Here is a 25,329-nt window from a genome sequence, read left to right on the forward strand (position 1 = left end):
ATCACAACAGGTTTATAGGACTCCAGCTCAAAGTGTCCCTGTTCATAAACCAGAGGCACAGTGTACCAAGACAAATACCACTGTACACTGTTTCTACACTCCTTCCACAAGCATCCATTTCTCACTTTGGTTAGAGACAGTTATGGACCAACCAAGTGAAGGTACTCACATTCCCATGATCATAAATCTTTCCTTGTGAATTCACAAGAGAACATTATAAGATTGTATTTTTGCTTGGCTTATTACAAGTTACCAGTGGGCTGCTAGAACAGAGTAAATCCTACACCTGGCAACTGCAGTCTTTCAAAGCTTTCATGAACGTCGCATTGTTTGGGTCTCTGAAAGCCAGTACTGCACAGAATGCTAAGGGCTGTGTTTGAGCAGGGCTGAAGGCAGGACACAAATAGAACAGAGCAGCAGAAAAGGAAACTGTGTGCAATGATGTGAAAAATCCTATTGCTGATTTGTATTCTGCCTGAATATAAGGAAGAAAGTAAGAAAACCTTCAGCTCATTCACATGAGGAATATAAATAGAAGATTCAATAAAGAACTACTTTTCTAAGCATTCGCATTTGGAACATACTCAAACTCTAGTTATAGTGTGAACAATCATAAAAGGAGACACTTGTTAATCACAAAATTGGAGTTCCAAAATTTGGAAATAGAATGATTATGCCAATGTTATATACAGTTTGTGCAAAACACACAAATAAAACTCATGGTTAAAGACACACAGTATGGTAGGTGATGGCAGCTGTAGCTGACTATCTCCCATGGTGGATGTGGTTGTACGGTACATTTCACAATCGTTATAAAAAGATGAAAGATAGAGCCTGAGGACCATAAACAAGGGATTATTTTACAGGCACTCAACTGACAAAGTCATAAGCAGTGAGAAAATATTGGTGTTAAGAAACAGTGAAGCAAAATAAGCAGCACAGTGAAAAAAAAACCCACTTTCAAATATACATCACTCTAAGAAAAAGACAAAGCAAATCTGCAATCCAGAATCCTTATAAGTAGCATATATTACTTGCAGCTTCCTCATAAGGATTGTGCATAAAAATATAGCTTCCTTAGAGAGCATGGGAAGGAAACTACTCCTAGGTGAAGCTTTGCTGTTGTTTAAAGGAAGAAAAAGCAAACAAACAACCCACACCAGACATGTTTGTGCTGCTCAATAAAGACAACATCTACAGGCACAAGTAGAGCACAGTATTAGGATAGGATCTGTAAAACAAAATATACTTTGCCTACATAAAGTGCATTTCAGACAAGTTTACTCCAGACGAGATCTAAACTGCTCTATCAACCGAAAGCTCAGTAGCAGTCAGGAGTGCCTCCTCCAATTTATTTTTATCTAAAAGGAAGCCATTTTTGCCTCATGTCATGGAATAATTTTATAGTAGACATGGCATAATAAGAGGGATAATTAGGAAATTTACTTCAAAACAACTCACGTTCCAAATTAGAACACAGCAAACACTGCTGAAAATTGAGACCACTATCAAAGACTACTTGTTGAAAGGTGAGTCTGATTTCAGAAGGCAATAGACTACCATCTGCTTACTCATCCTACAGTTATTAAAATTTTGTCATGCTCATTTCTATACAAAATTTTATCCATTCATTGCTTCTTGAAAGTGAGAACTGTAGGTAATAGGTTGTACAGAAAAGTGCAGCTATTGTTAATCTACTATTGGAAACAAGAAGGCCTCTTGATATGAAGTGCGATCTTCAGAGGGCTCCACAAAAAAACAAAACAAACCAAAAAACCCCCCAAACACCCTAAAGTCATAAGTGATACTTGTTATATCTCAATAAAGACTTGCTGCCTTTAGACATACATTTTGGTAAATAAACCTCTATAAAGGGCTTCATTGCTGTGCTGAATAAATCCCTAGAGTCCACCTTGTACTATTTTTAGCTACAGACACACATATGCAAATGAGTCTCTCGACCAGCCCGAGACCTCACCCTGCCACTGGTAGTTGGTTTGGACCTGCTGCTACCTCTAGCAGACAACTGGCAACCTTCATCTCTTCTGTGATAGCTACTGTATCATAGTTTTCCTGATGCACCATGGCTTCCAGTTTCTCCTGTTCGCTGTCCATGCTATAAGCGTTAGTGTGGATGCACCTTAGCTGGGCTACTGTTCCCAATACCTTTTTCTGGGTGAAAGCCTTAATTCCTACCTGATCCTTCTCAGGCATTTCCATAGCTTCTAACCCATCAATAACCCTTGCATCTTTGCTGCCCCATGTATCTCCAGCCCCTACCTCCAGTGAGACAGCAGAATGAGGGTCCTCAATAGCACGCCATCCTACAAGCACTGGTGTCCTTTCCTTGGGCATGTTTCTAGGAGATCAAGTTTTAACCCCTTCCAATCTAGTTTCAAGATCTTTCTATGAACCCTGCTAATTCTTGCTCCAGGATCCTTTTCCCTCTCTAAGACAGGTGTATTCCATCTGTTGCCAGCAGGACTGGTGCTGTGTATACCAACCCCTGATCAAAAACCCAAAGCCCTGCTGGTATCAATAGGCTCAGAGCCAGAAATTGATCTGCTGATGGTTCCTATTAACTCCTTCATCAATCCCTGCAACTGGATGGAGGAGAACATAATTTGTGCCCCTGATCCCTTAACCAGCTGCCCCAAGGTACTAAAGTCTCTCTCATTGCTCCCCATCTGAAAAACCAAAAGTGGGTAATAATAATGACATCTTCCCATAATGTAGTCTAACAACAACAACAAAAACATTTAAGTCAAATCATCAGTTTCCAAAGGCTGAAGACAAAACCCTCTGGGGCAAGAAGTCTGCAAGTGTTCTCTACGTTCCACAAAACTTCTGATCTGACAGAGGCAACACATGAAAGCAAATGAATGTGCTTTCTTGCACAAAGGAGGAGCACAAGACAGTGCTCAACAGCATGACAGGCAGCTCTATTTTCAAGTTTCTCCTGACATCATTAAAGAAAAATATCTAACATTTGAGCATACTCTTAGGGTCCCTAGCAGGCGTAACAGGTATCACAAGAGTCAAAGAAGCCCTCTCTAAGTTTACAAGTAAATGAGCACAGAAAGCCAGTGTCAAGGATGGATGCAAATGGAAGACAGTAAGAAACAATAGGTTAAGTGGAAAGCTCTAGGGCTGCTCTTCCCCACAAAGAAAAACCGAATAGCTGAAGGTGTATATATGAGTCACCACAGGTATTGTAGTGGAATCACAAAGCATCAATTTCCCATAAGAATAATCATCAAGACAACACTCCTTCTTCTTCTACATCCCAGAGATCAATTTTTGTTAAGAACTCAATTATGGAAAGTAAATAATAAAATAAATCACAGTCCAGATGATAATCTTATTCTCATCAAGTTCACTCCTTGACAAAATCCACAAACTCCAATATGCTGCAATTCATGCACCTTTGAATGTGCCACGGTTTCTTGATGTCTTCCTTCCTGCATGCCATTAAAAATATACCACTTTTGGTAAAAATTGTTTTAAGTTACTGACCAGAAAGAGCTACAGCCCACTTGTAACACTTTGGGTCCTTTTCTCTACTTGCTGTTAAGGTTCTCTGGGCTCCTGTCTTTCATGAATCTTTATTGTATTTGTCCAAGCTCACACAACATAACTGGTCTATCTTCAATCTAGTCTCTTCCTCCTCCCACTTTCACTTTGAGAATTTCACAGCTTTGTTCCTCAAGTCTCAATTACCATTCTCTCTTTCTGTTTATCAATTGATCAGTGCCTTTTGGAGAGCTTACAAGACTCATTGTCTGTTCTTGAGGCTGAGAGCTCAGTAAAAGCTCATATCCTTTAAAAAAAAATAATTCTACTACCTACCTAAACAGCTAACATACAAGTAATACATTTTAACACACTTTCAAAATAACTGCAAAACAGCCAAAGAACAAACCACATACCCACAGACTAACTGAAGAGTTGCATGTGGCACAACAGAATTTGCAGCCCAGGGTAGGAACACAGGGCAGGACTGCACCACTCAGTTCAGGAACCACTCCAGCAAGTTCAACTGGTGCAAGAACAGGCGTTACACAAACTTTGTCTGTGAAACTCTGAAAAGTGTTTTGGCCCATAGAATCATAGAATCAAGAAGGCTGGAAGAGACCTTAAAGATCATCGAGTCCAACCTGTCACCCTAAACCTCATGACTATCTAAACCATGGCACCAAGTGCCACGTCCAATCCCCTCTTGAACACCTCCAGGGATGGTGACTCCACCACCTCCCTGGGCAGCCCATTCCAATGGCCAACCACTCTCTCTGTGAAGAACTTTCTCCTCACCTCCAGCCTAAACCTCCCCTGGCGCAGCTTGAGTTCCATACTGCTAACATTTACAACTAGGCTTTTTTAATAAGTAACACATTTCAATTCCAGGGATCCTTTCAGACTGTTTATTACACTAAACTACCTTGAATTACCTTCACGTGACAAGGTGAGACTACACGGTCACTCAGGTACAAGACATGTTCACCAGCTGCAACTACTGTGTACAGGCTCTTACATATAGGAACTTTAATTCAAAAACTTCACTGCAACATGACTATTCCATACCAATTAGTAGAACTTTGCTTCTTCAAGTGTTCTGCGAGGTTAAGAAAATTTGCTGGGCAATTTGTGGTAGTACATAACTCTATTTTGGCTAGAATACTTAATTTAGAAAGTGCTATTCCTATGACAAAGCATCAGCAACTTTAACTGAGCTCCATAACTCAGAGAAACCTCAATCTTACAGGAAAGCAAGGCTTTCTATGGTACAGCAGCATCTTCTGATCCCTACACATGCCAGTAAAAGTGAAGTAAGGTACCACAAGCTGCCAGAGTTCAGTTTACTATGGGATTAGAAGGTATGTATTGGATATCTTGAGGATCTTGGGAAAAAAAAAATCTATTATATGCTAAGATGGAAAAGCACATAGAAAAAAAATGAAAGTAGCTGGAGGAAATTTTCTACTAAAAAAAGGATATTCCAAAGACGCTTTTATGAAGCTATCATAGATACGCTACTAATATACATTTCTGAAGGTCAAAGCTAAAACCAAAATACCTTCTGCACTAATTTGTTTCACAGTTGAGTGGTACAATAGCTAATCTAAAACCCCAAAAGTAAGGTTCCCCCACCCCCAGTTCTCACAAGGCAAATCTCAATGCTTGTTCTATTGCTGCAATGAATACAAAGTGCCTTCCTGCATGGTAAGAGAACAGTTGATATAAAATTGACACTCCAAATGAAAACAGACTCTTATTAAAACACTGTAGTTCAGAAAGATTGGAGTGGAGGGACAGTCACATGGCATGCTGCCTTTTTGACAATGGAAACTTGTACAAGCCCTGTATTCAAAAGCCAGGCTGTCAAAAACATACCACTGTTTGAAATCAGCTTCTCCCCTTAATGTCTTATAGAACACAGATGTCTTGGCAAGGTTGGCACTAAAAAAAACCCCAAGCTATTCAACCAGCTGCTTTGATTTTGTTATGCCTGAACAGTCACATGCTCAGTTGAGACCTCTATTCTGTTTATGCCTTGAGTCAGTATAAAGCTTTTTGTTGTTTATTAGCATGAGCAGAAGTTTTTAAACGATTTCTTGTTATATAAAGAAACAAGACTGCTGTAGAAATAATATACCCAAATTAATAAAAGCCTTGATATATCGATAAATAATTAACAAGGTATGACTGTCCATAGACCACAGAATATAAGCTGAGTTCTTATTTTTCCAAATCTTAGATACATAACCAACATACAGCATCTTAAAAAGTAAATTAAATTGAGTGTTGACAGCTACCCCTGTGCATGGTCACAGCCTGGTGCATGTACCTTAGAGCACGTTTTTACAGGTCACCTTCCATTAACAGCACTGTGCAACCTTTGCAACTACCTCACTTACAGACCTTAAGAGCATCTGCACCATAGCTTACAAGTACTTACAAAGTACTGTGACCAGAAAGTACACTTTACAAATCACCTAGCAGTTTCCAAACAACTCACTTGTTAGAAGAAGCATAATTTTCAAAAAGAGGTATTTAAATGTATCTTTTAGGCACTCCAAAGATGAAACACAATTGGCAGTTTGGAGCCAAATCGATCCAAACTGATAGCAGAAGGGGATAAAACACTGGCTGTCCATTATCTTGCTTTGCCTGTAAATACCATTCTCTGAGCCATCTGAAGTGTATTCAAGAACAAAACATCTGGGAGATCTTAACTTCAAGCACATCATCACTGGTGTTACTGAATTACTAAAGTAAAAGCAGAAGTCTTTCACTTAACACTGGCATCAGTAAGCATAAAGAGTAGTTTTTTAACAGGTTGTGCCATAACTCATTCATCATAAATCACATCAAATAGGGAATATTTATCACAAAATGTTTACAAATATGCAAATATTTTTCTGATTTGTGCATCTTATTACGTATTTCAAAATACTGTTAATTCTTGGATGAGTTACTGTTTTCCAAGATGATGCTTTTATTACAGTTGTGTTAAAAACAATTGAATACAAACCCAGTTGATTCTGAAAGAAGAAAAGAACACTAATGGATGAAAGCAATGGGGGGGTTCTGTTCTGCTTAAATATTCATTCCACAGCCTCTTTCATACCTGATAAGCAGATATGGGTTACTGCCTACTTGTTATAAGCTCAGGAAAAAAAGATTAGATGTCAGTTACCCCAAAAATCATAGACCCTGTTGTGCCTAGACTTAATTCAATGCCTGTAACAATACATATTTTATTCCATTCAGTATTCTATAAGGACTTTGCAGCATAACATACTTAGCAAGTCAGAAAATCAGGACAGGAAAATGTTACAATTTCAGACAAAGATTTCCTATTCAGCTTATCAGATACAACAGGAAAGATACCTTGACCCATATTTGCATCTCCAAGAAAGAAAGAAAAAATTGGAGAAAGAATAAAAGTCTAGACCACTCTCTCTTTTCCACCCATGACTTTAAGGGTGAAATTAGTCATACACAAACACTCTGCACCAACAATGGTTATGCCTTCTACCAGGTGCAGCAGGAGGTATGATGAAAGAAAGAATCCAGGACAGGTACTTCTCCAGCTGACTCAGTGTGCTAACTTGAAACAGGGGCAAAAAGCTCCAAGCAGAGTCAGGTGCAACTCATATGACTCGCAGAGTCAGGTATCATTCTCCTTTTTTTTTTTTTTTTGCCACATTATTTAGAAACACTTGCAGTTGTGCTGTCCACTCTCAAAGTCATGGTAAACATTTTAAATTTGCATTCTATTTCACCTTGGTTTGAGTTGAATGGGGTTTGTTTGTTTGTTTGCTTGTTTTTTAAGGTAAAGAAACAATAAGGAATTTTTCATTCCACCATGTAGCAAACTACCAAAGCAGGGCAAACTACCAAACATTCCAGCTGCCTATTATATCCTTATTGAAGGGTTTATCAGAAGGCACAAGTTCCCATTTCAGCTGAATTTTCCAAGCAGTGAAGTGGTCTGCCAGGCTAAGAAACTCAGAAATTGTGCCCACACAATTGAGGATTTTTGACAGCTGTCTGGATTTCTAGAGGTTTTGCAGCCCAACACAATAGTTCACAACACAGGCAGCACAAACACCTACTAGTCCTGCATAAACTCAATACTGTGGACATCAGTTCCCACTTGTTATATGAACAGTAACCTGTAAAAGTACTGCATTTGTTACATATTTCCAGACCAAGTGTACTGAAAGCCTAGCTCTCCCAAAACTGTCAAACTTGATACACATGTAGTAATCCTGAAGAATTTATTTAAATGTCCTTTACGTAGTTATCAGTCAAACCAGGTCCTAGCAAATATTTCTAGGCTACCTTCTTGTTGAAGAGCCTTACAGATATCATTGCACTATCAAACTGTTTGCCAGCGTCAGGCATGTCTTGATCAGTCTTTCATTACTCTGTGCTCTAATCCACAGCCACATTTGGCAGTTATTACAACTTGGCTAAGTACATTTTCAGATTCAACATTAAAATAGCTTTACTGCTAGGCCGACATCCTACTTGGTGTACTGGGTTTACATGGCAAGGTTTTGATTGCCAGGGTGGGAGGCTGCAGAAGTTGCTTCTGTGAGAAGATACCAGAAGCTACCTCTATGTCAGACAGAGCTAGCTCCAATTCCACAAAGATAGGAATCTAGCTTATTTATCAACCTTCAAAGAACAATCCTCCCATCAATCACACAATGTAACCTAGGCATAAGATTTTCATCTGCTTCTGCCCTTAAACTGGAACCTGGTAACTTCCTATACATAAGGAGGTTTCATTGAAGTGATCTTCTGTGCAAGCTCCTTTCTCTTTCAATTTCTCTTAATCAGTTTTAGACTTTTTTTTTTTTTTGATTCAGAAATTACTATGTAAGGAGTAGAGAGGTTTAAATATGAGACTGGGGAACACAGCAAAAGTCAAGTACCAGAGAAGTCTTTGCAAGCTAAAAATAAGTAAACAGTTTGCATATGCTGTAAGTGATGGCTTGTGGGGAATAACTACTCTTTTTTCTTCCTAAACAGTAGTTTAAATATGACACCAAATATAAAATTCTGTAAACTTTATGAAGAGTCATCTGTTAAAACTGTGAAGCGATTCCAGACTTCAAAAAATAAACATATTTAAAATTATCTGAAAGCCAAACACCAAAATACTCAGAACATGAACAGGAAATAAAATTAACTTACAAGTTACTGTCTATCATAAGAAAAATAAGTAAGCACAAACCATGACATCAAGAATGTAGTATTTTAAGCACTGGCTTTAGTGACTATATGGGCATAACCTATCCATTCATAGACAACGTTAATACTAACATGCTGTTAAAAAAAAGAATACAGTCTTTTGTATAAAACAGAAATAATTCCATTTTCCCTTGCATTAATTTTAACACCACAGAAACAGAGAACCTAATTTTGTAAAGACTAGAAGGTTGTCTGGGAAAGAAAAGATAATAAGAAACATTAACTCTTACAGAATGAAGTAAGAAAGACTGCAGTTTGCAAAGGAAATGAAAAAAGGCAACTGGATAAAGTAAACACTGCTTGTCACAGAAACAGAACTACACCCTAATGAACATCAAAAGGCAAAAAAACCCACCATTGCTCTCAGTGCCTTCAGGCTTCAAACAACTTTGTAACTAATTCTAATGATACCTTTTGCTATCTCTGTAAAGAAATGAAAGAGAGCCACATGATGAAGGTAACATGAAAGCATATTCCCCCTACCATACATGAAGAACTTCATCTCCCTTTTCACCCTTTTTCCTTCTCCTAGAACTGTGGAATAGATGCCTTTTTTGGTATTTTTTTCCATGCTTAAAAACTGGCAGGCAAAACATCCAGCTGAGGAAACAAATTATTCATTCTAACAGAAAAGAACTACAACAGGATTTAAAAAGCAAAGAGGCAAGCAATCTTGTTTTTCAGCAGCAAGAGCCAAAGAACTAGCCCTTGCTACTGTACAGTCCAAAGCTATCCACTCCCTCTTCCAAGCACAGTAGCAAGTCAGGAAAAGCAGGCTGGTTAACAGGGGGTAGTAGCAAATGCCACTCTTGTAGCACCCACTACTGTCACTGGCTAAAGCGGAATTGTGTAACCCAGTACAACGGCTCACCCACCCTTTGATATAAGGATGTGTACAAAACCAAAAACATTTTGGTTAACAAATTAAGCTTGGAGGACTACAACCTTTACTTTTTTCATGTCTACTACACAACTGATCAAAATAAAGAGATGAGAAAAACAACTTCAAAGGCAGTACAAAAAAAACCACGTTACCCTTTTCTTTGACTTAGAGCATAACTAACAGCAGTTGGCTATGTATTTTTAAATCCTGAACTAATCATCACCACCTCAAGTTTGGTAATCTGACCTTTCTCCCTGATCAACCTGTTTCAGAAAGGGAGCAGAGCAGGTATGTTCCTCCCATGAAGAGGCAGCATTTTGTGCCAGCAATGCCACCTACACAACTTCTCTTGTAGTGCATGCAACAAAGTTTCCATTTCCTGTGCAGGCACCCATGTGGTTAATGCAACCTCCAGTAGGGCGAGAGCAAAGCCTCTGCCTGACAGCAATGTACTCAGGTAAATACAAATTAAACAAACAAACAAAAACACAGTGGCCAAAATCTTGTAATTAAAGACATAAAGATGGCATCATAAAGAAAAAAAAAAAAACAAACCAAATTTTGTTTTATCTTTAATTTAACTCATCCAAGTAAGGGAAAAAGCAGTAACACTGTGAACCTTACCCTTCATTTTGCTAAATTAATTACCCTGGATTTAAGTAGCATACATGTGCTTGAAGTAAGCATCTGCCCAAATTTCAGATAACACAAGAAGGCCCTTAAGACTAATTTTTCTGTAGCAGGATATTCTACTATTAGCTTTCTCACAGAAGCTCAGTGGACATGAACACATGCAAAGCATGTTCACCAGTTCCATTTACTAGTGAGTGTCAGAACCTCTTAAAAAAGGACATTTATGTGCTGATGTCTTCTACATACTTTGATGACAACATTCTTCCATAAGTATTCCAGTCTGACATATGCTTTTAGCAGAGGCCACCTGATTCAAGTCTTTTTTTTTGTTCTCCTTGAAAATGTACTAGCATGGGCATTATTAGGCCAAACATAACACACAAATATTTTGAAAGTACTTTAAGTTTAATGTGAGATGGTCTCTTGCTGAAACACTGCAACTACCAAATTAGTACTCATGTAATTTTTAATATTAGAGTGTTTCAGTACGATATGCTAAAGGAGATCTGCTCCATTTTCCCTGATACACAACTTCAAATGTTTGACAGTATCATCTTAAGTGATTGTACTTAAGGAAACGAATGGCTGTCATTTCAGAGACATCTCTTCAGAAAGACTACAATTACAAATTGCCAATAAAATAGATTACTAAAAGAAGATGTGCCTGAACAAGCTGAAGTCATGGACAAATGAGGACTTCACACAAGCACTCTGCAAATTAAATGTAAAAAAATCACAATCCAGGACATTTATAGTAACAATTTCTCTAAATGCATAAAAACTAGCATAGTTTTCAAACACATTCAAAGGAAAAAGCTTAGAGTGATCTAATCTTTATTTTCAAATTCTCAATTATGGTCAAGTTGTAACTTTCTTTGTAGATTCTTCTAACAGAAGCAACAGAACCTCCATGAGGTGGAGTTATAAAGTTCAGGTTTTCCTCCTCTACCAGAGATTATAGGGTTGTTTCACAATTAGAGATTCACATAGCAACTTGATGAAAGATACTCCAAAACAGCCTGTCAAGTAAGTTATAAATCACAGCCTTCTGGCTTAACTTTTGGCAAATAGACAAAGGTCCACCAGCCTGCATGTTTATAATGGGCAAAATTACACTATCAGAGAGGAGGCATTCATCCAAATATCTTTGTACATATTGTAGTGTGCTGAAAGCACATGTACAACTACCAGCAGAATATCAGCACTCCATCCGGTAGCTGACCCTCATAGTTTTAACTCATGAATCAAAGATTTCATAGTAAACCCTAAGTCCTTCCTGGGTTTATAGTAGCAATTACATTCTGCACTTAGCTATATTGCCTGTATTTACTGTCCTCATTTCTCTTTATTTTTCTCAAAGCAAACAGACACGCACAAGAGATCATTTCAAAGAAACAGTTGCATTGCTATAAAAATATCACACTAGGCAATGCTTACTGCAAAACATGAGTCAGTTCAAAAAAATACTTCAACATATCAATCTTTCTTTTCTATTCTACGTCAATTTTCTTGCAAAAATATCTTAGGATACCAGTACACACATTTGGATACAATGAAGTAGCACTGTTACTTATAGGAGTAAGTTATATGACAGGAAGCAATAAATATAATGACAAGAAAAAAACAAACAATGGTAGGACCACTCTTACCACCAAAAGACAGCAAGAGAGAGTAAAATAAAAATCAAACAACATTTAAAAGAAATATACAGAAAACTACTTTATTCACCACCATGTTTGATCTTCCACACAGACGTTAAAGTTACAGAAAAATACCCAAGAATTTTGTAAGACCTAAAGAGACATCAGCTGCTTCCATATTAGAGTACATGCAATGTTCACTGACTTAATTTAAAGGAAGCTGCTCTGCTGTAACCACGTTTCTCAATGAAATGAGAAAAACAGGAAGCTACAACAAATTACAAATAAGTTCAGCAAACGGACTAGGATTTGCTGAAGCAACACTGTTCCATATTTTTAACCAGAAAGTACCATATCCACAGAAGAAAATATTATTGAAGAATCTATCCTATACACAGTGGAACCAAGCAAGCAAGTAAGCATTTGTAGCATTTTAAACAAAACAAAGAGGCAAGGTAGGGCAGGCAGTGAATTTGAGGGTTTAAGTCAGTAGCATCTATGACAAAGAGCTTCATTAACCTGCCAAGTATCAGCAAATTAAAAATATAAATAAATAAAAATTTTAATTTCTTCTCATGTTTTATCTGCCAGTTTATTAAATAAAGTCTCCTTCCAAGCACTTCCTTCGACAGCAACACAGCCTGGGAACAAAACTGCCACGAGAGGACTTCAAATGCTGTTAAAAGGCAGGTTTCAGAGAGAACTAGCATCTCTTTCCCTGTTAACTGTACATATGAAGAGACAATATTTTGATTACTGCAGGTGACTCCACCCCAGAATATGAAACCTCTCTTGTACACTTAAATCACATCAGCTATGCAGCACCATTTTTTTCCAAATCTGTGTACAGACAGCCCTGGTATCATAATGCTGAAAACTAAAGTAGGTCTTTCCATCAAAGAGCCTCTGCAGGCTTATTTCACCTCTCCCAGGAGTCTACAAGCTGGGGGTTAAAAAAAGGAAAAAAAAAAAATCCAAAACACAAAAATCCAAGAGACACACACACACACAAACCCCACAACACAAAAAAATAAACCCCAAACAAAACCACAACACAAACCCCTCCTGCAAAACCCTTCCCTTCACTCCCCAAATGACAGTGCAGGTGCTGCAGATATGGCAATGTACTAAAAGCTACAATATATCCCTCTAACTTGGGGAAAAAAATACAAAAATCAAAATTTTGCCCAAGTAATTTCTCCCAAATCAAATCATTAAAGTTTAATTTTGGCAAGGCCTCATATGAAGAACAACTTGCAAAAGAAATCAAATAATCATTTATAAGGCTAGGTTTTACATTAAAAATAACTGACTTTGTCAAAACACCCAAGGCAACTTCACTCAACTTTACAGTTAGTTATATTCATTGCCTGCTATAATGAGCTCCATCTTAATGACTAAGACAGTATAAACACTCTAAGAGATGGATTAGATAAGACATAGTCATGACATCCCACTTGCACTGGCACAGCATAATCACTCTTAGTTTTACAGTTTTGCCCAAAATTCTAACAGTTACAAAAGAAAAATACAAACAAAAACCACCACCACCAAGAATGTGTGTATCTCCTTAAAAAATCATACTTAAAAGTCATCCAATCCTGCTGATATCCAAACCACTTACCATCACCACTGTACATGACATAAATACAAGAATGGACTGTCATGGTCCTGCACATTTACAACATGGCCCAGGCTGGCACAGAATTTGCACATTCTGTTATACTTTGCAGCCCAGTTTTCTTGACTTCCCATACAGCATCCTCAGCACAGAAGGGATTGCTCAGCATGGCAGTAGACTTTAATTTCCTGGACCAACCCCGTCATCATTCAAGTGTATTAAAATTCAAGTTTCATAATCTGACAGTTAACAGTTTTTGAAGGTCATAAACAGGCACTTCATCGTCACTGAACAAGTGTCCAAGTCTGTTTTAACATTACTGTTTTCATTTTTCTAATTCTTGCTTTCACTTCCTTGATAAGACACTGGACAAGCTACAACTCTCCTAGCAAACAAAACTTCATTCCTTCTCACCTCCCCATCCCTAAGAATTTTTTATGATGTGCTATGGAAAAGACAAAGTTTCTTATCAAGAACAGTTCTTCGAATACATTTCTCTCTCCAATCCTAAATTCTTGCTTTGTGAATCTAAAAATCAAGAGATAATTTACCTGAAAAGTAAACTATAATACAAGAGGAAAGGAAATCAAGAGTAGTAAATTCAAAGTGGGAAGTCTAGAATTCAAGATTCCGATCATCTTCCACATAGAAAAGTTAATCCATCAGAGACATATTTAAGTTGTAACAGTCATAACTTTGCAGAATAAAGGTGCAGGCTGATCATTTATAAAGAATTTTATCTGTGTCAAACAGTAACTACTAAAACTATTCTTAGAAGTCATACAAAACACCGAATTTGATAAACTTTCTGAAATACAGATTTGTAAAAAAGAACAGTATCCCATTTCCTCTATTAAAGAAGTCTTTCATTGAAGGAAAAAAAACACGTCAACTTTGCTTACTTCAGTTTTATTAGGTTTAAATGTGCTGTTTTTCCAAGAATATGCTCAGTGTAAACTTTTACCTGAAAACATAAACACATTCACAAAACTAAGTAACCACTTCACTCTGCCTGCCTATCTTCTTAAAGATTAAATTATGCCATGTAAACAACTTTAAGAAGAACTACTTCTACAATCAGGTGGACTTTTGAATGTCTCAGTTGGTAGAGAGGTTCCACTCTCTCTGGGCAAGTGTTCATCAGTCACGTGGTTCAAAATGAACAAACAAATCCAAAAGTAATAATCATAACCAAAAAACCACACAAAAACTCCTAAACCTAATCAGAATTTCGCCTACTCAGTTTCCTTCTATTACATACTTAAAATAAAGCAATGTGACCTTCCTCTAGCCTCCTAGAAATCCAGTTTCCCCTCCTTATGTGCTCTAGGCCTCTAATGATTTTGATGATCCTCACCTGGACTTGCAGCAGTATGCTACTTCTTTCATATTCTGGTGAACCCCAAACACAGTAGTTCAAATGTGGCCTTGCTATCGCTGAACAGAGGAGCAGAACCACTATTCTATGGCTGCTGGCTACACTCTTATCAACACAGTCCAGCATGTAGCCGGCCTTTGCCACTGCCACTCCACATTGAAATTGTGATTCCAGCTGAGTCTGAGGTCTTTTCCTGGAAACCTTTCTTCCAGCCAGCCTGTACTGCTGCACCCGACTACTCCAGCCCTGACACAAGATTTCGCATTTCTATTCACTGAGCCACACAAGGCTCCTCCTCTCAGGCCATTTCTTCAGGTCCCACCAAATGGTGACTGCCTGTCAGCATATTGAGCAACTTGGTATCCAAATATACTTGCTAAGATCACACTCCAGCCCATCATCCAGACAGTTAGAAGACACCAAACAGTACTGGCTCCAAAACTGATCCTGGAAGGACGTCACTTGCAGTCTGCTACCAGCAGGACTTTGCTTCACTGATCACCATCCTCTTGGCAACCCAATGTCACACCCACCCTGCAGATCACTTATCTGGTCCATCTCTCACCAATCTGGGGATAGGCAGCTAGCAGAGCAGACCATGTCAGAGGCCTTGCAGCGCTGGAAACTTATTTTACAGAAACTGATCTCTAACATCATACCAGATTTTGAGTTCTTAGATATGGAAAAAAAATTAAAATACTCTATTGGTACTGTAAGCATCTATTTCTGCACCAGAAAGACTTCTGTATTTCTCCTGATAATAAACCTATCCAGAAGAAGTAAAATAAGTAAGAACAATATAGCGGTTGCTATTTAAAAGAAAGAAAAACTGCATATATTTCAGGCTAGCCACAGTAACACCGCCACTTTAGGCCTGTCCTTTCACTAGTCAATGAAAGAGATGAAGCTGCACAGGCACCCATGTGCACATCTATGTGTATAAAGCGGGAAATGGGACCCCAAGAGAATTTTCTTACTTTTTCACAGGAGCATTAAGGTTTCCCATAATCACTGCAATCAAACCCACTATCCTCAAAAATCTTACTTGTCACAATGCTTATACAAAATTTCAGTAAGAGCCTACTGGTATTTAAAACCCAATATATATGGCAGATCAATACTGCCTCTTTAGATATATAAAATAACTGTTTACTGCACTTCTCAGAAGGGAATTTACTTCCAGCTGTACTTTCTCAGGAAAGGAATCTTATGCTTTTATCTCAGGAGTTTTCCTTCACACTCACCAATAAAACTTTAGGCCTCTTGGCCAGTATCAGTGAAAGCTGACAGAAAAGTCTCCCAGAGAAGTACACACCACAGCGGAAGCTAGTAACTGGATTCAGAAAAGTTTCTCATGAAATATAAAAATATACTGCTAGGTTAGGGTACTTTTTTAGAATATGCTTATATTGCCCACTTCTACATTTAAAACAATACTAACACTTTGTATTCTTGGCTTGATTTTTATTGTAAGGTACTATTCCATTGAGCATTAGACATTATGTTCTTTCACAGAATCACAGTAGGGGTTGGAAGGGACCTCTGAAGATCATTTAGTCCAATGCCCCTGCTAAAGCAGATTTCACCGAGATCAGGTTACCCAAGACCACATCCAGGCAGGTTTTGATCATCTCCAGAGAAGGAGACTCCAAACCTCTCTGGGCAGCTTATTCCAGTGCTCTGTCACCCCCGCAGTAAAAAAGTTTTCCCTCATGTTCATATGGAGCTTCCTGTGTTATAGTTTGTGTCCACTGTCCCTTGTTCTGTTGCTGGGCACCACTCAAAAGAGTCTGGCATCATCCTCCTGACCCCCTTTAGATATTGATAAGCATTGAGAAAATTGCCTCTCAGTCTTCTCCAGGCTAAACACCTCCAAGTATTTCAGCCTTTCCTCAGAGAGACGCTCCAATCCCTTAATCATCTTTGTAGCCTTCCACTGGACTCTCTCAAGTAGTTCCCTGTCCCTCTTGAACTGGGGATCCCAGAATTGGGTACAGTACTCCAGATGTGGCCTCACTAGGGCAGAGCAGAGGAGGAGGAGAACCTCCTTCAACCTGCTGGTCACACTTCTCGTAATGCATCCCAAGATACTGCTGGCACATTGCTGGCTCATGGAGTTCAGGATCTTCTGTGGAAGAAGCAGGGCAGCTCTCCTATCTGTAAATTTGTTTCTCATCTGTTTAAAAAAAAATATTAACAAACACCTTCATTCACATCATCACAAATCACAATAAGAGTTATGAAAATTGAGTTTTATTCATTGAGAGTGTGAAAAATACTGGAAATTAAATCAACCAATCTAATTCTGTTCCAAACAGTTCATTTGTAATCTTTCAGTGATGCCACACTGGATTACAAACATGGGTTTGTGGGGTTGCTTTGCCCTCTCCCTTCCTTCTTTCTTCAGCAACTTCTTCCATTTTACTGTTTTTAATCTACAGAAAATATTTCCACAAAACCCCATCCTGAACACTAAAGCAGCATTAAATCATGTCACTTAAGCATCACTCTCTTCTCCATCAGGGTCCAAGTACCCATGACCACATGGTACCCACTCTGTGAGGATTTATCTGAATGGTATACTGAACAGAGTGCACCAAGGAACACTTTAAGAGTTTCCTAACTGATAAGCAAACATGAAGAAGCCTGTTAGGAGTTCAAAACAAGAATCAGTACATCTCTTAAAAAAAAAAAAAAAAAAAGGCAACTTACAAAAAGCAGTAAGTAATTTCAAAAATGTGCCTAAAACAGACTCTCAAAAGGCAAAGTTAATTAATCTGTCATGACTGAAACTTTGAAATACCACTGAATTTTTTTTTTTTAAGTTTTCCTCACATCAGTCACATTAGGTAAAAGGAGATTGCCTGCTTATTACAACAAAAGTTTTCACTACTACCAAATGAAAGGTAAAATTGATTACATACTAAATGAATAAGCACTGTAGTATGTACACACGCTATTGTAAATACAGGATATTGCTGTCAAGTTCCTCCTTAGTCACGTTGTGATCAGGAGTTACCCAGGAGCTGTCACTGCAGGTCCTGTATTTGAGAATGCTTGTGTACCCATTTTAATGTCTTTGGTGCAATTTCCCATTCAGTTTTAAAATAGTAATTATTATCTTGAGCTTACTTGCTATGCAAAGAAACTTCTTGTCTGGTTCTTTTAGGAGGGTCTGCTCCCAAAAGTGTTATTTCTTCAAAACCTGAAGATTTCTTGTGGTGTGTTATGTAAGACCCAGCTCTTAAGCCCTAAGCTCTCTATGATGTAAAATGGTTTCTGACTGCCATAAGCAATAGCTTGCAAGGTTGGGAAAAACCTTATGTCAGAGAGCACATTTTGAGTTTTCAACTTCTCACTGGATAGCCAAAGAAGGAAAATTAGTCAAGATGCTCAAGTATTACAAAAGTATAACAGTAAAACAGACATCAGAAACAATTGCAACTATTCGTTATTCTATCACCAGCTTCTAACTGTTCCATCTTATCTACCAGCCTGCCTAAAAGGAATTGAAACATCTAAGCTTAGCTTTTGTATCTCAAGACAGTCCTGCAAAACATCTGCTGCTTTAGCAGAGACTCAAAACTGCCTGGTCATGATAACTGAATTATCCCTTGAGTGCAAAGATGTCCTTTCAGCTGGAGCTGAGACACAGTGGAATGGTAATCAAGACAGTTTTGTGGTGATCCCACATGTGCACTACTTATTCTCAGAGCAGATGTCATCATTCTCTAAAAATTCCAACTAGCTCACAAACATCAACTCTAGGATTAAAATCAACTCTTCAAAATCTATTTAAGTAACAAATCATGGAGCTACAATGGATATAAAAGCATGTCTGGTCAGAACAAAGCAGAGGCTATACTTTAAGACACTGTATCAGCATTCTGTCTATACAATCTTAGCATTTTAACCTCTTTTTAAAAAGTAATTAACCACCCACTTGCATACACAATAATCCACCTCTTCATATGAATATTATAAGAAACTTCTCCCACTTTCATGCAGAAATGTAACATTTAAAATGTCTTCTTTGCATGAATGTAACATTCTGCTGAACAAATCAACACTGAAAGAATACAGACTGCAAATTCTCCTCAACTAGAGCTAGGCTACAATATAATGGTTTTGTTCATTCCTCACCAAGTTTGAAAAAATTAGTAATCACTACTTTATCAACAGAATGAACCTTAAAATTTGTGTTTACTGATGGCAATTAGATAACATTCATACCTTAAAATAAATTATTATTAAAAAAATAGTGTTGCAATTCTTTGGTTCCTTTGCCTAAGCCTGGCTACAATTATGACAGTGTCTTTTTTTTTTTCTGGTGTGACTGGATGAACAAAACAAAAAGTAAATAAATGAAAGTTTTGTCTTAAAAGGAAAAACACCCCACTTGAAAATTGTCAAACGTTTCAATGTAGCATGAATCCTTTTTAGTCAACAAACCACTATATAGCCACATATACTTACTATTTTCTCCTTTGACAGTATTATAACAGATTTAAATAAGCTTTGTGTGGGGTGTTTCCTTGGGGAGGGCAGAAACTCAGTATAATGATATTGTTAATTGTGATTAAGGAATGGTAAATTCACAATTCTGTAACAACCTTCACACACTAGACGCAGAGAGACACACACACGAGAGCCTATTTCTTGTCACATTCTTTATGAAGAGGTGATTCTCAGCTAACCACTGATCTGAGATACACCAGACTAAGAGACTATAAAACTGAACTAACTTGCTAAATCTGTTTAATTTTCTTATCGTTTCTGTTCAGCAAACAGTTGTAATTCACAACCTTATTTAAAATAACAGAATTAGTTTATTCACAAATCAGCTCATGGCCCCCAAGATATCTGCAGGTTGTGTTGAATTAAGTTAGCTTTAAAATAACCACCTAGGCTACTTCAGGCTGCAGCACTGTAACAGCACAGCGCTCCACAGTGCCTGCAAAAGCCCAGTGTGGGCTCCAACCCATATTCAACATTAAGTTAAAAACCAAACAGCTGCAAGGATGGGATCATTCCCTTCGCCTTAATAAAGTGGACTCAAAACTGAAGTTCAGATGCTGCTTGAAGAGCCCTTCAGTCATTCACAATACATGGACAACAGCAGAGGTAGTAAGAGCCATGTAACAGCCACTTCAAACATTCAATCTTGACCTCTTCCTTCACATGAATCATAGCCTTAGGTAAGGAGATGTAAAGAAACCAACCTAAAGTAGCAGCAGCAGAACTGCATACACAATCTGTAGCTATGATAAAGATTCTAAGAGAGTATTTCGCTGACTGGGTTCTGACCATCAGCACTATTTCATCCAAATTAATAAAAACAAATTTGGGAGAGTTGCAGGGTTTTGCAGTATGTAAAGTATGTCTATCTTGTTTCCTATCAAATAAAGTTTTTTTTACAATTACAAATAGTAAAAAAAAAAAAAAAATACAAAACAAGTCCAGAATCAATGTAAACCACAGACAGCTTAAATAGGGCACATAAAATAATTATACAAACAAAAGAAAGTCAAGGAATAGCTAAACAAGCACTGTAAGTGCCCACTATTCTCCATTCCTCTGAATTACTGATGTCAAATCAGACACAAAAAATTTGAAAATACACACAAATGTTACAAAACACTGAATTTATCAGCTATATTTTGGTTTTCTTCGGACAGGCATTACCACACTCAGACTGGACTGATGAATCTCCTAATTCATGAAAGCATTCTTACTCTAGAAGTCACCAGTGATGGCAAAATATTTTATACTTAACTCTAAAGATGCTGTCAACTGTACTGTAATGTCAATAAGCATACCAATGTTTTTACTTAGTCCACATTGTTAAGACCAGGGGGCAGCAATACTGTCAAGCACAGACCAGAACAGGTAAATTTCTGACAAATCTACAAGCAAACATAGCTCAGTTACACAAGAGAAAAAAAGCACATTACAGTTAGGGAAAAGTCACAAAAGTTAAACTAGGTTACATAAAAGATATACTTTTAAATGTAATTTTACAATCACTTTATCACCCAGTCATTGCAAGCAATAGTGCTGTTAAAATTCTGAACACAGACAATTTCTCTACAAAGACAATATTAACTAATTTTAATGCACTACAAGTATATTCTCCATACCCAGGACTATCAGGACAACACCATGATTAACATTCTTTCCCTGTATACCAAATGCTTTGCTTCTGCCAACATATTCAGCAAAACTAAAAAGAATCTATTAAAACCATCTCCTAGCTACACGCTGGCTTATAAAGAATTGACAAATACTTGATGAACTAAGTGCATAATCCAAAACAACTAACTGCCGTCTATGAAACAACAGCAAAAAAAGTCTTCTTCCAGCATCATTATGCTAGCACTTTCAACCAAGCACAGAGGAGCAGAAGAGCAACACACTGCCTTGTTTTAAAGTCATTTGGAAGACATTTCCTCATAACTGCTACCCTAGTCTGTAGGAAATCACACTGAAACCTCAAATAGGAAGCAGTGGACTGATATCCCACAGAAACCAGCTCTGGAAGTCTATCCATTTTCACATTTCTCTTTCCTCATGGAGAAGCAAGACAAACACTTACATGATGCGCATAATAAGCACTTAAAAAAAAACAAACACCACCACTGAGGCTTCAAGGTTGAGATGCTGACACTGTATAATCACTTCTGCTGCATCATTTTTCCTCCTCTCCTTCGATCACCTTAGTTATACTATTTTCCTTAGTCCACATTCACCTTTCTATCCTTACCTTATGTCTTAGACCTTAGGTCTCCTTTAACAGGTTTTCTGTGGTCAGAGTTCTGCACTGACTTGATCTAACGAGTGGCTGGAGAAAACCTCTGCTAATGCTCCCAAGCAAACCATCTTCCCTCTAAAAAGCCCAAGATTCACACATTTTTTCTACTGCAACAACTGCCAACACCAAGAACACCAACAACTAGAACAGTAGTATTTAAGTTCAGACAACTGCTTTACACACTAATCTTTAAGTCGCATGGGCTGGAAAGCTTGCTGTAACTGGCTCAACACAAGACCGAAGTCCCACAATTAAAAAATCAGATTATATGCATACCAAAGCCTCTAGCTGCCATGGATTTACGGGTGGCGGTACTGCCCTATCCCCGATGCTCAAAGAAACAAAAAAACCCAAATAAACAAAAAATAAAACCAAAAACAAAGAAAAAGAAAACAGGAGGGGAGTGGGTGAAATGTTTTACCTCTTCCAGCAGCGTGACCGTATTTCTGCAATTCTGCAGCCGGGTGGTGAAGCTGGAGGTGGTCGGGGAGTTGTAATCCTCTGTGGTCTCCGCGATGAACTCCGACACGGTGATCTGGTCCGGCATGATCCTACACCACCGGTAAAGCCCCGAAGAAGCCGACCAGAGAGATCCAGGGGAAAAGACGACAAGTTTGCGGGGGAAAGGTGGAGGGGGGGAAAAATGGAAACAAACAAACAAAAAAACACAACCAAAAACAGAGGGAAGATGTTAACAGCCAGCAGAAACCCGCAACATCAAAGCAGCAGAGCCGCAAACAAGCTGAACATTCTCCCTCCACATCCAGTCTCTCCCCCGGCCGCCCCCTCCTCCTCCTGGACAGGAGGTGAAGGGGGGAGAGGCCCCAAGACGGCACCCCTCGCCTCACCCGGCTCGGCCGCGCCGCCGGGGAGCGCTCCCTCGGCCGACTGCGGCCCCCAACGGGTGCAAGGACCGGGCCGCCTTTGAGAAGCCTGGCCCTGCCGCCGCCGCCGCTGAGGGGAGGGAGGGCGGGCAGGAAGGAGGGGAGCGGCACCCAACCCTGCCGGGTTCAGCCCCTTTCCCCACCCGCCGCCGACACCCACCCGCCCCTCACGCCCCTCGCTTTCAGCGACGCTCCCACCCGCCGCCAAGTTGAGCACTAACTTGTGCGGGCTCCGGCTGCGCCCCCCGGCCGGAGGGAAGGAGGGGAAGGGCCGGGGGAGGCGACGGCTGGCCGGGGTAGGCAGGGGTTCCCGGGGGCTCCCACCGCCGCTGACAGTCACCCGGTGACTGACACGCGCTGCCCAGCGCCCGCCCGCAGCCGTTACGTGGGGCCAAGGAGGAAGTGCTCTGCGCACGCGCCGCCTTCCCCTCCCCCGGCGGCACCGCCGCCTCCCCCGGCCTCGCGCGCCGGCGGCCCCCGTCTACCCCACGGGGGGCGCTCACGCGGGGGCTGAGGCGCGGAGGCTAGGGCGCGGGGGCGGCGCGGTGGGTGGGTAGGTGGGAAGGGGAGAGGAAAAAAGAAAGAAAGGGTTGCGGGGTGCGCCTCTGTATGTGCTTTTCTCCCCCTTTTTTTTTATCGTGAAAAAGCTTTTTGGTGGAGGCACACACAGGGTCGGGGGGTACCGGGCTTCGGCTCTGTCCCCAGACAGGAGACGAGGTTCATCGTGCCAGCACCCGTGTGGCAGCGGGGCTCTGTCTGTCCAGGGCGGCAGATCAGCCCCCGGCTCCGCAGCACCCCGCTTCAGCCGCGGGTAAGCCCCAAGGCCAAGGCACCGGGCTGCTGCAGGGTTGGTTTTTTTTTTTGTTTTGTTCTTTTTTCTTTCAGTCCATCACAGCCGGTCGAAGCCCCTTTACTTCAAGCCCTTGTGCTTCCGGCTTTCTGTGATACAAAGCGTGAGGATTTCTTAGCCACTACTGATAAAGTCACTGCTTTAAGCAATCTGACTTGGGTTTTTAGCTTCCTTGTGTTTGGTAATTTTAAAGAAATGTTGCAATGCCTCAGTGACACCCTTGAAGCTGCTGTTACTGATCTGTATTACTAATTCCGAGCCTTTTGAAAGAGAATGGGAGAGTGATAGATGACTATTGACCCGGCTGGATGGCACAGCTCAGCGACGATCCTGCAGAGAGGGCAACAGCAGCCCCAGCACTGGCCTGAAACCTTCTTCGAATCCCTGGTACCCGCCCTATGTGATTTTTACCACTCCAGCTTTCTGTCATAAGTAGTGATTCTGAATAAGTTAAAATAAGCCTTATCCATTATTGCATCATGTAACTCTGGGAACTGACACACAGCACTAATTAGGTGGGGTTTTCTTTTCTCTTTTTTTTTTTTAAGCATAGATTTTGGGGCCCATATGTCCCTTTCTAAAGAAGGCTAGGTCTCAGGAGGCTCAAGTAATTATGGTCATCTGCTGTTTCAGTCTGATTTATTTAGCCTTTTGTGTTTTCGTTCTCTTTGTATTTGGGATTCTCTCCACAGAAGCTGGGAAATACCAGACTGGTAAATATTCTCAAATATGAGAAATATTATATGGATATATCCACTTCAAAGGATTTAATGTTCTGTGTATAAGGACCTGTTCCTGTATTACGATGTGCTTAGGCTTTTATATGGGTTTGTAGGTAATTCTAATAAAATGCCTATACAACTCAAAAATAGTTGAAAATATCAACAAAAGGCTGCAATGCCTGAGTAAGTATAAACAGGAGACACACGATTTGTATATACCTATAAAAATTATTTGTATACTGTTCTGCCAGCAAACACATGACCAATACTCCTGAGAAATGGTCCTGCCTGAACATGCTGCTTTGATTTCATTGCCTTAGCAGAAGCCCTCCATATGGCCATGTGATTGCTGCTGCTGCTGCTGCTTCACGTGATCCAGCTTTCTGGCACAAAGGCTTCAAGCTCTTACAGATGATTGTTAAACGTCATGAGACTCAGAAAGGTAGAGTAGGCAAGAGGAGGAGGAGGGAGCCAAGAAAAGAACTGTGTGGGAGTTGCAGTGAAAAGTGGATTTGGATGAAAAAGTTGAAGCACTGAAGAAGCAAGTGGAGGGGTGGGAAGACAATCAGATGAGGATCATGTTCATTAACAGCAGTGGAGGAGGAAGAGAGATAAAAATGGCTGGTGGTATCCAAAACAGTATGGAAAAGAGAGTGAAGAGCTGTCTGAGGATTGAGACCAGGGAAGAATTGTTCATAGTGCCAAAAAGAGCTGTGTCAGTGTGCCTGACCTGCAGGAAAACTGCAAGGGTGAGGGACTGGGATACTTCCTTAGGGCCAAACAGGGTCTTTGTGGTGATTCCCAGTAATTTCCTGCAGAGTGTTGATCATGGGCTGTCACACAGCCATTCCTGAGCCAGACCTGTGGTCAGTGACTCAGCTACAGTGCTCACATTAGGAGGAGTCCTGATTCCTCTGTAACAGATTTCAAGTGAGGATAAATCCATCGCACATATGGGAAAACTGGTTTAATTAATTGAGCGCTCTCACTGTTGAATTACTTCTCGTCAGGCTGAGGTTATTGAACTTGAGGGCCAGTTAAAGCCTACCCAGAAGAGTGTGGACCAAAGCTGGGTATACTGCTACAGACAGAATTTCTTTAATACTATTTAGAGAAAATTTAAACTGCAAAATAGAGGAGT

At 39.7% G+C, this 25,329-nt stretch overlaps 1 protein-coding gene across 4 annotated transcripts in view; it reads right to left on the reverse strand.

Annotated features, from left to right (window-relative positions):
* Window positions 1-22,279, reverse strand: part of ASAP1 (ArfGAP with SH3 domain, ankyrin repeat and PH domain 1) — a 99,484-nt gene extending 77,205 nt beyond the window's left edge. For all 4 annotated transcript variants that reach the window (XM_054385513.1, XM_054385514.1, XM_054385512.1 and 1 more), the window contains exon 1: window positions 22,154-22,279. In XM_054385513.1, coding sequence (XP_054241488.1) covers window positions 22,154-22,279 — 126 coding nt within the window. The remainder of the gene's footprint in view (window positions 1-22,153) is intronic.
* Between the last annotated feature and the right edge of the window lie 3,050 nt (window positions 22,280-25,329).

Source organism: Indicator indicator, chromosome 12, assembly GCF_027791375.1.
Source record: "Indicator indicator isolate 239-I01 chromosome 12, UM_Iind_1.1, whole genome shotgun sequence".
In the NCBI taxonomy this organism is placed as follows: domain Eukaryota; kingdom Metazoa; phylum Chordata; class Aves; order Piciformes; family Indicatoridae; genus Indicator; species Indicator indicator.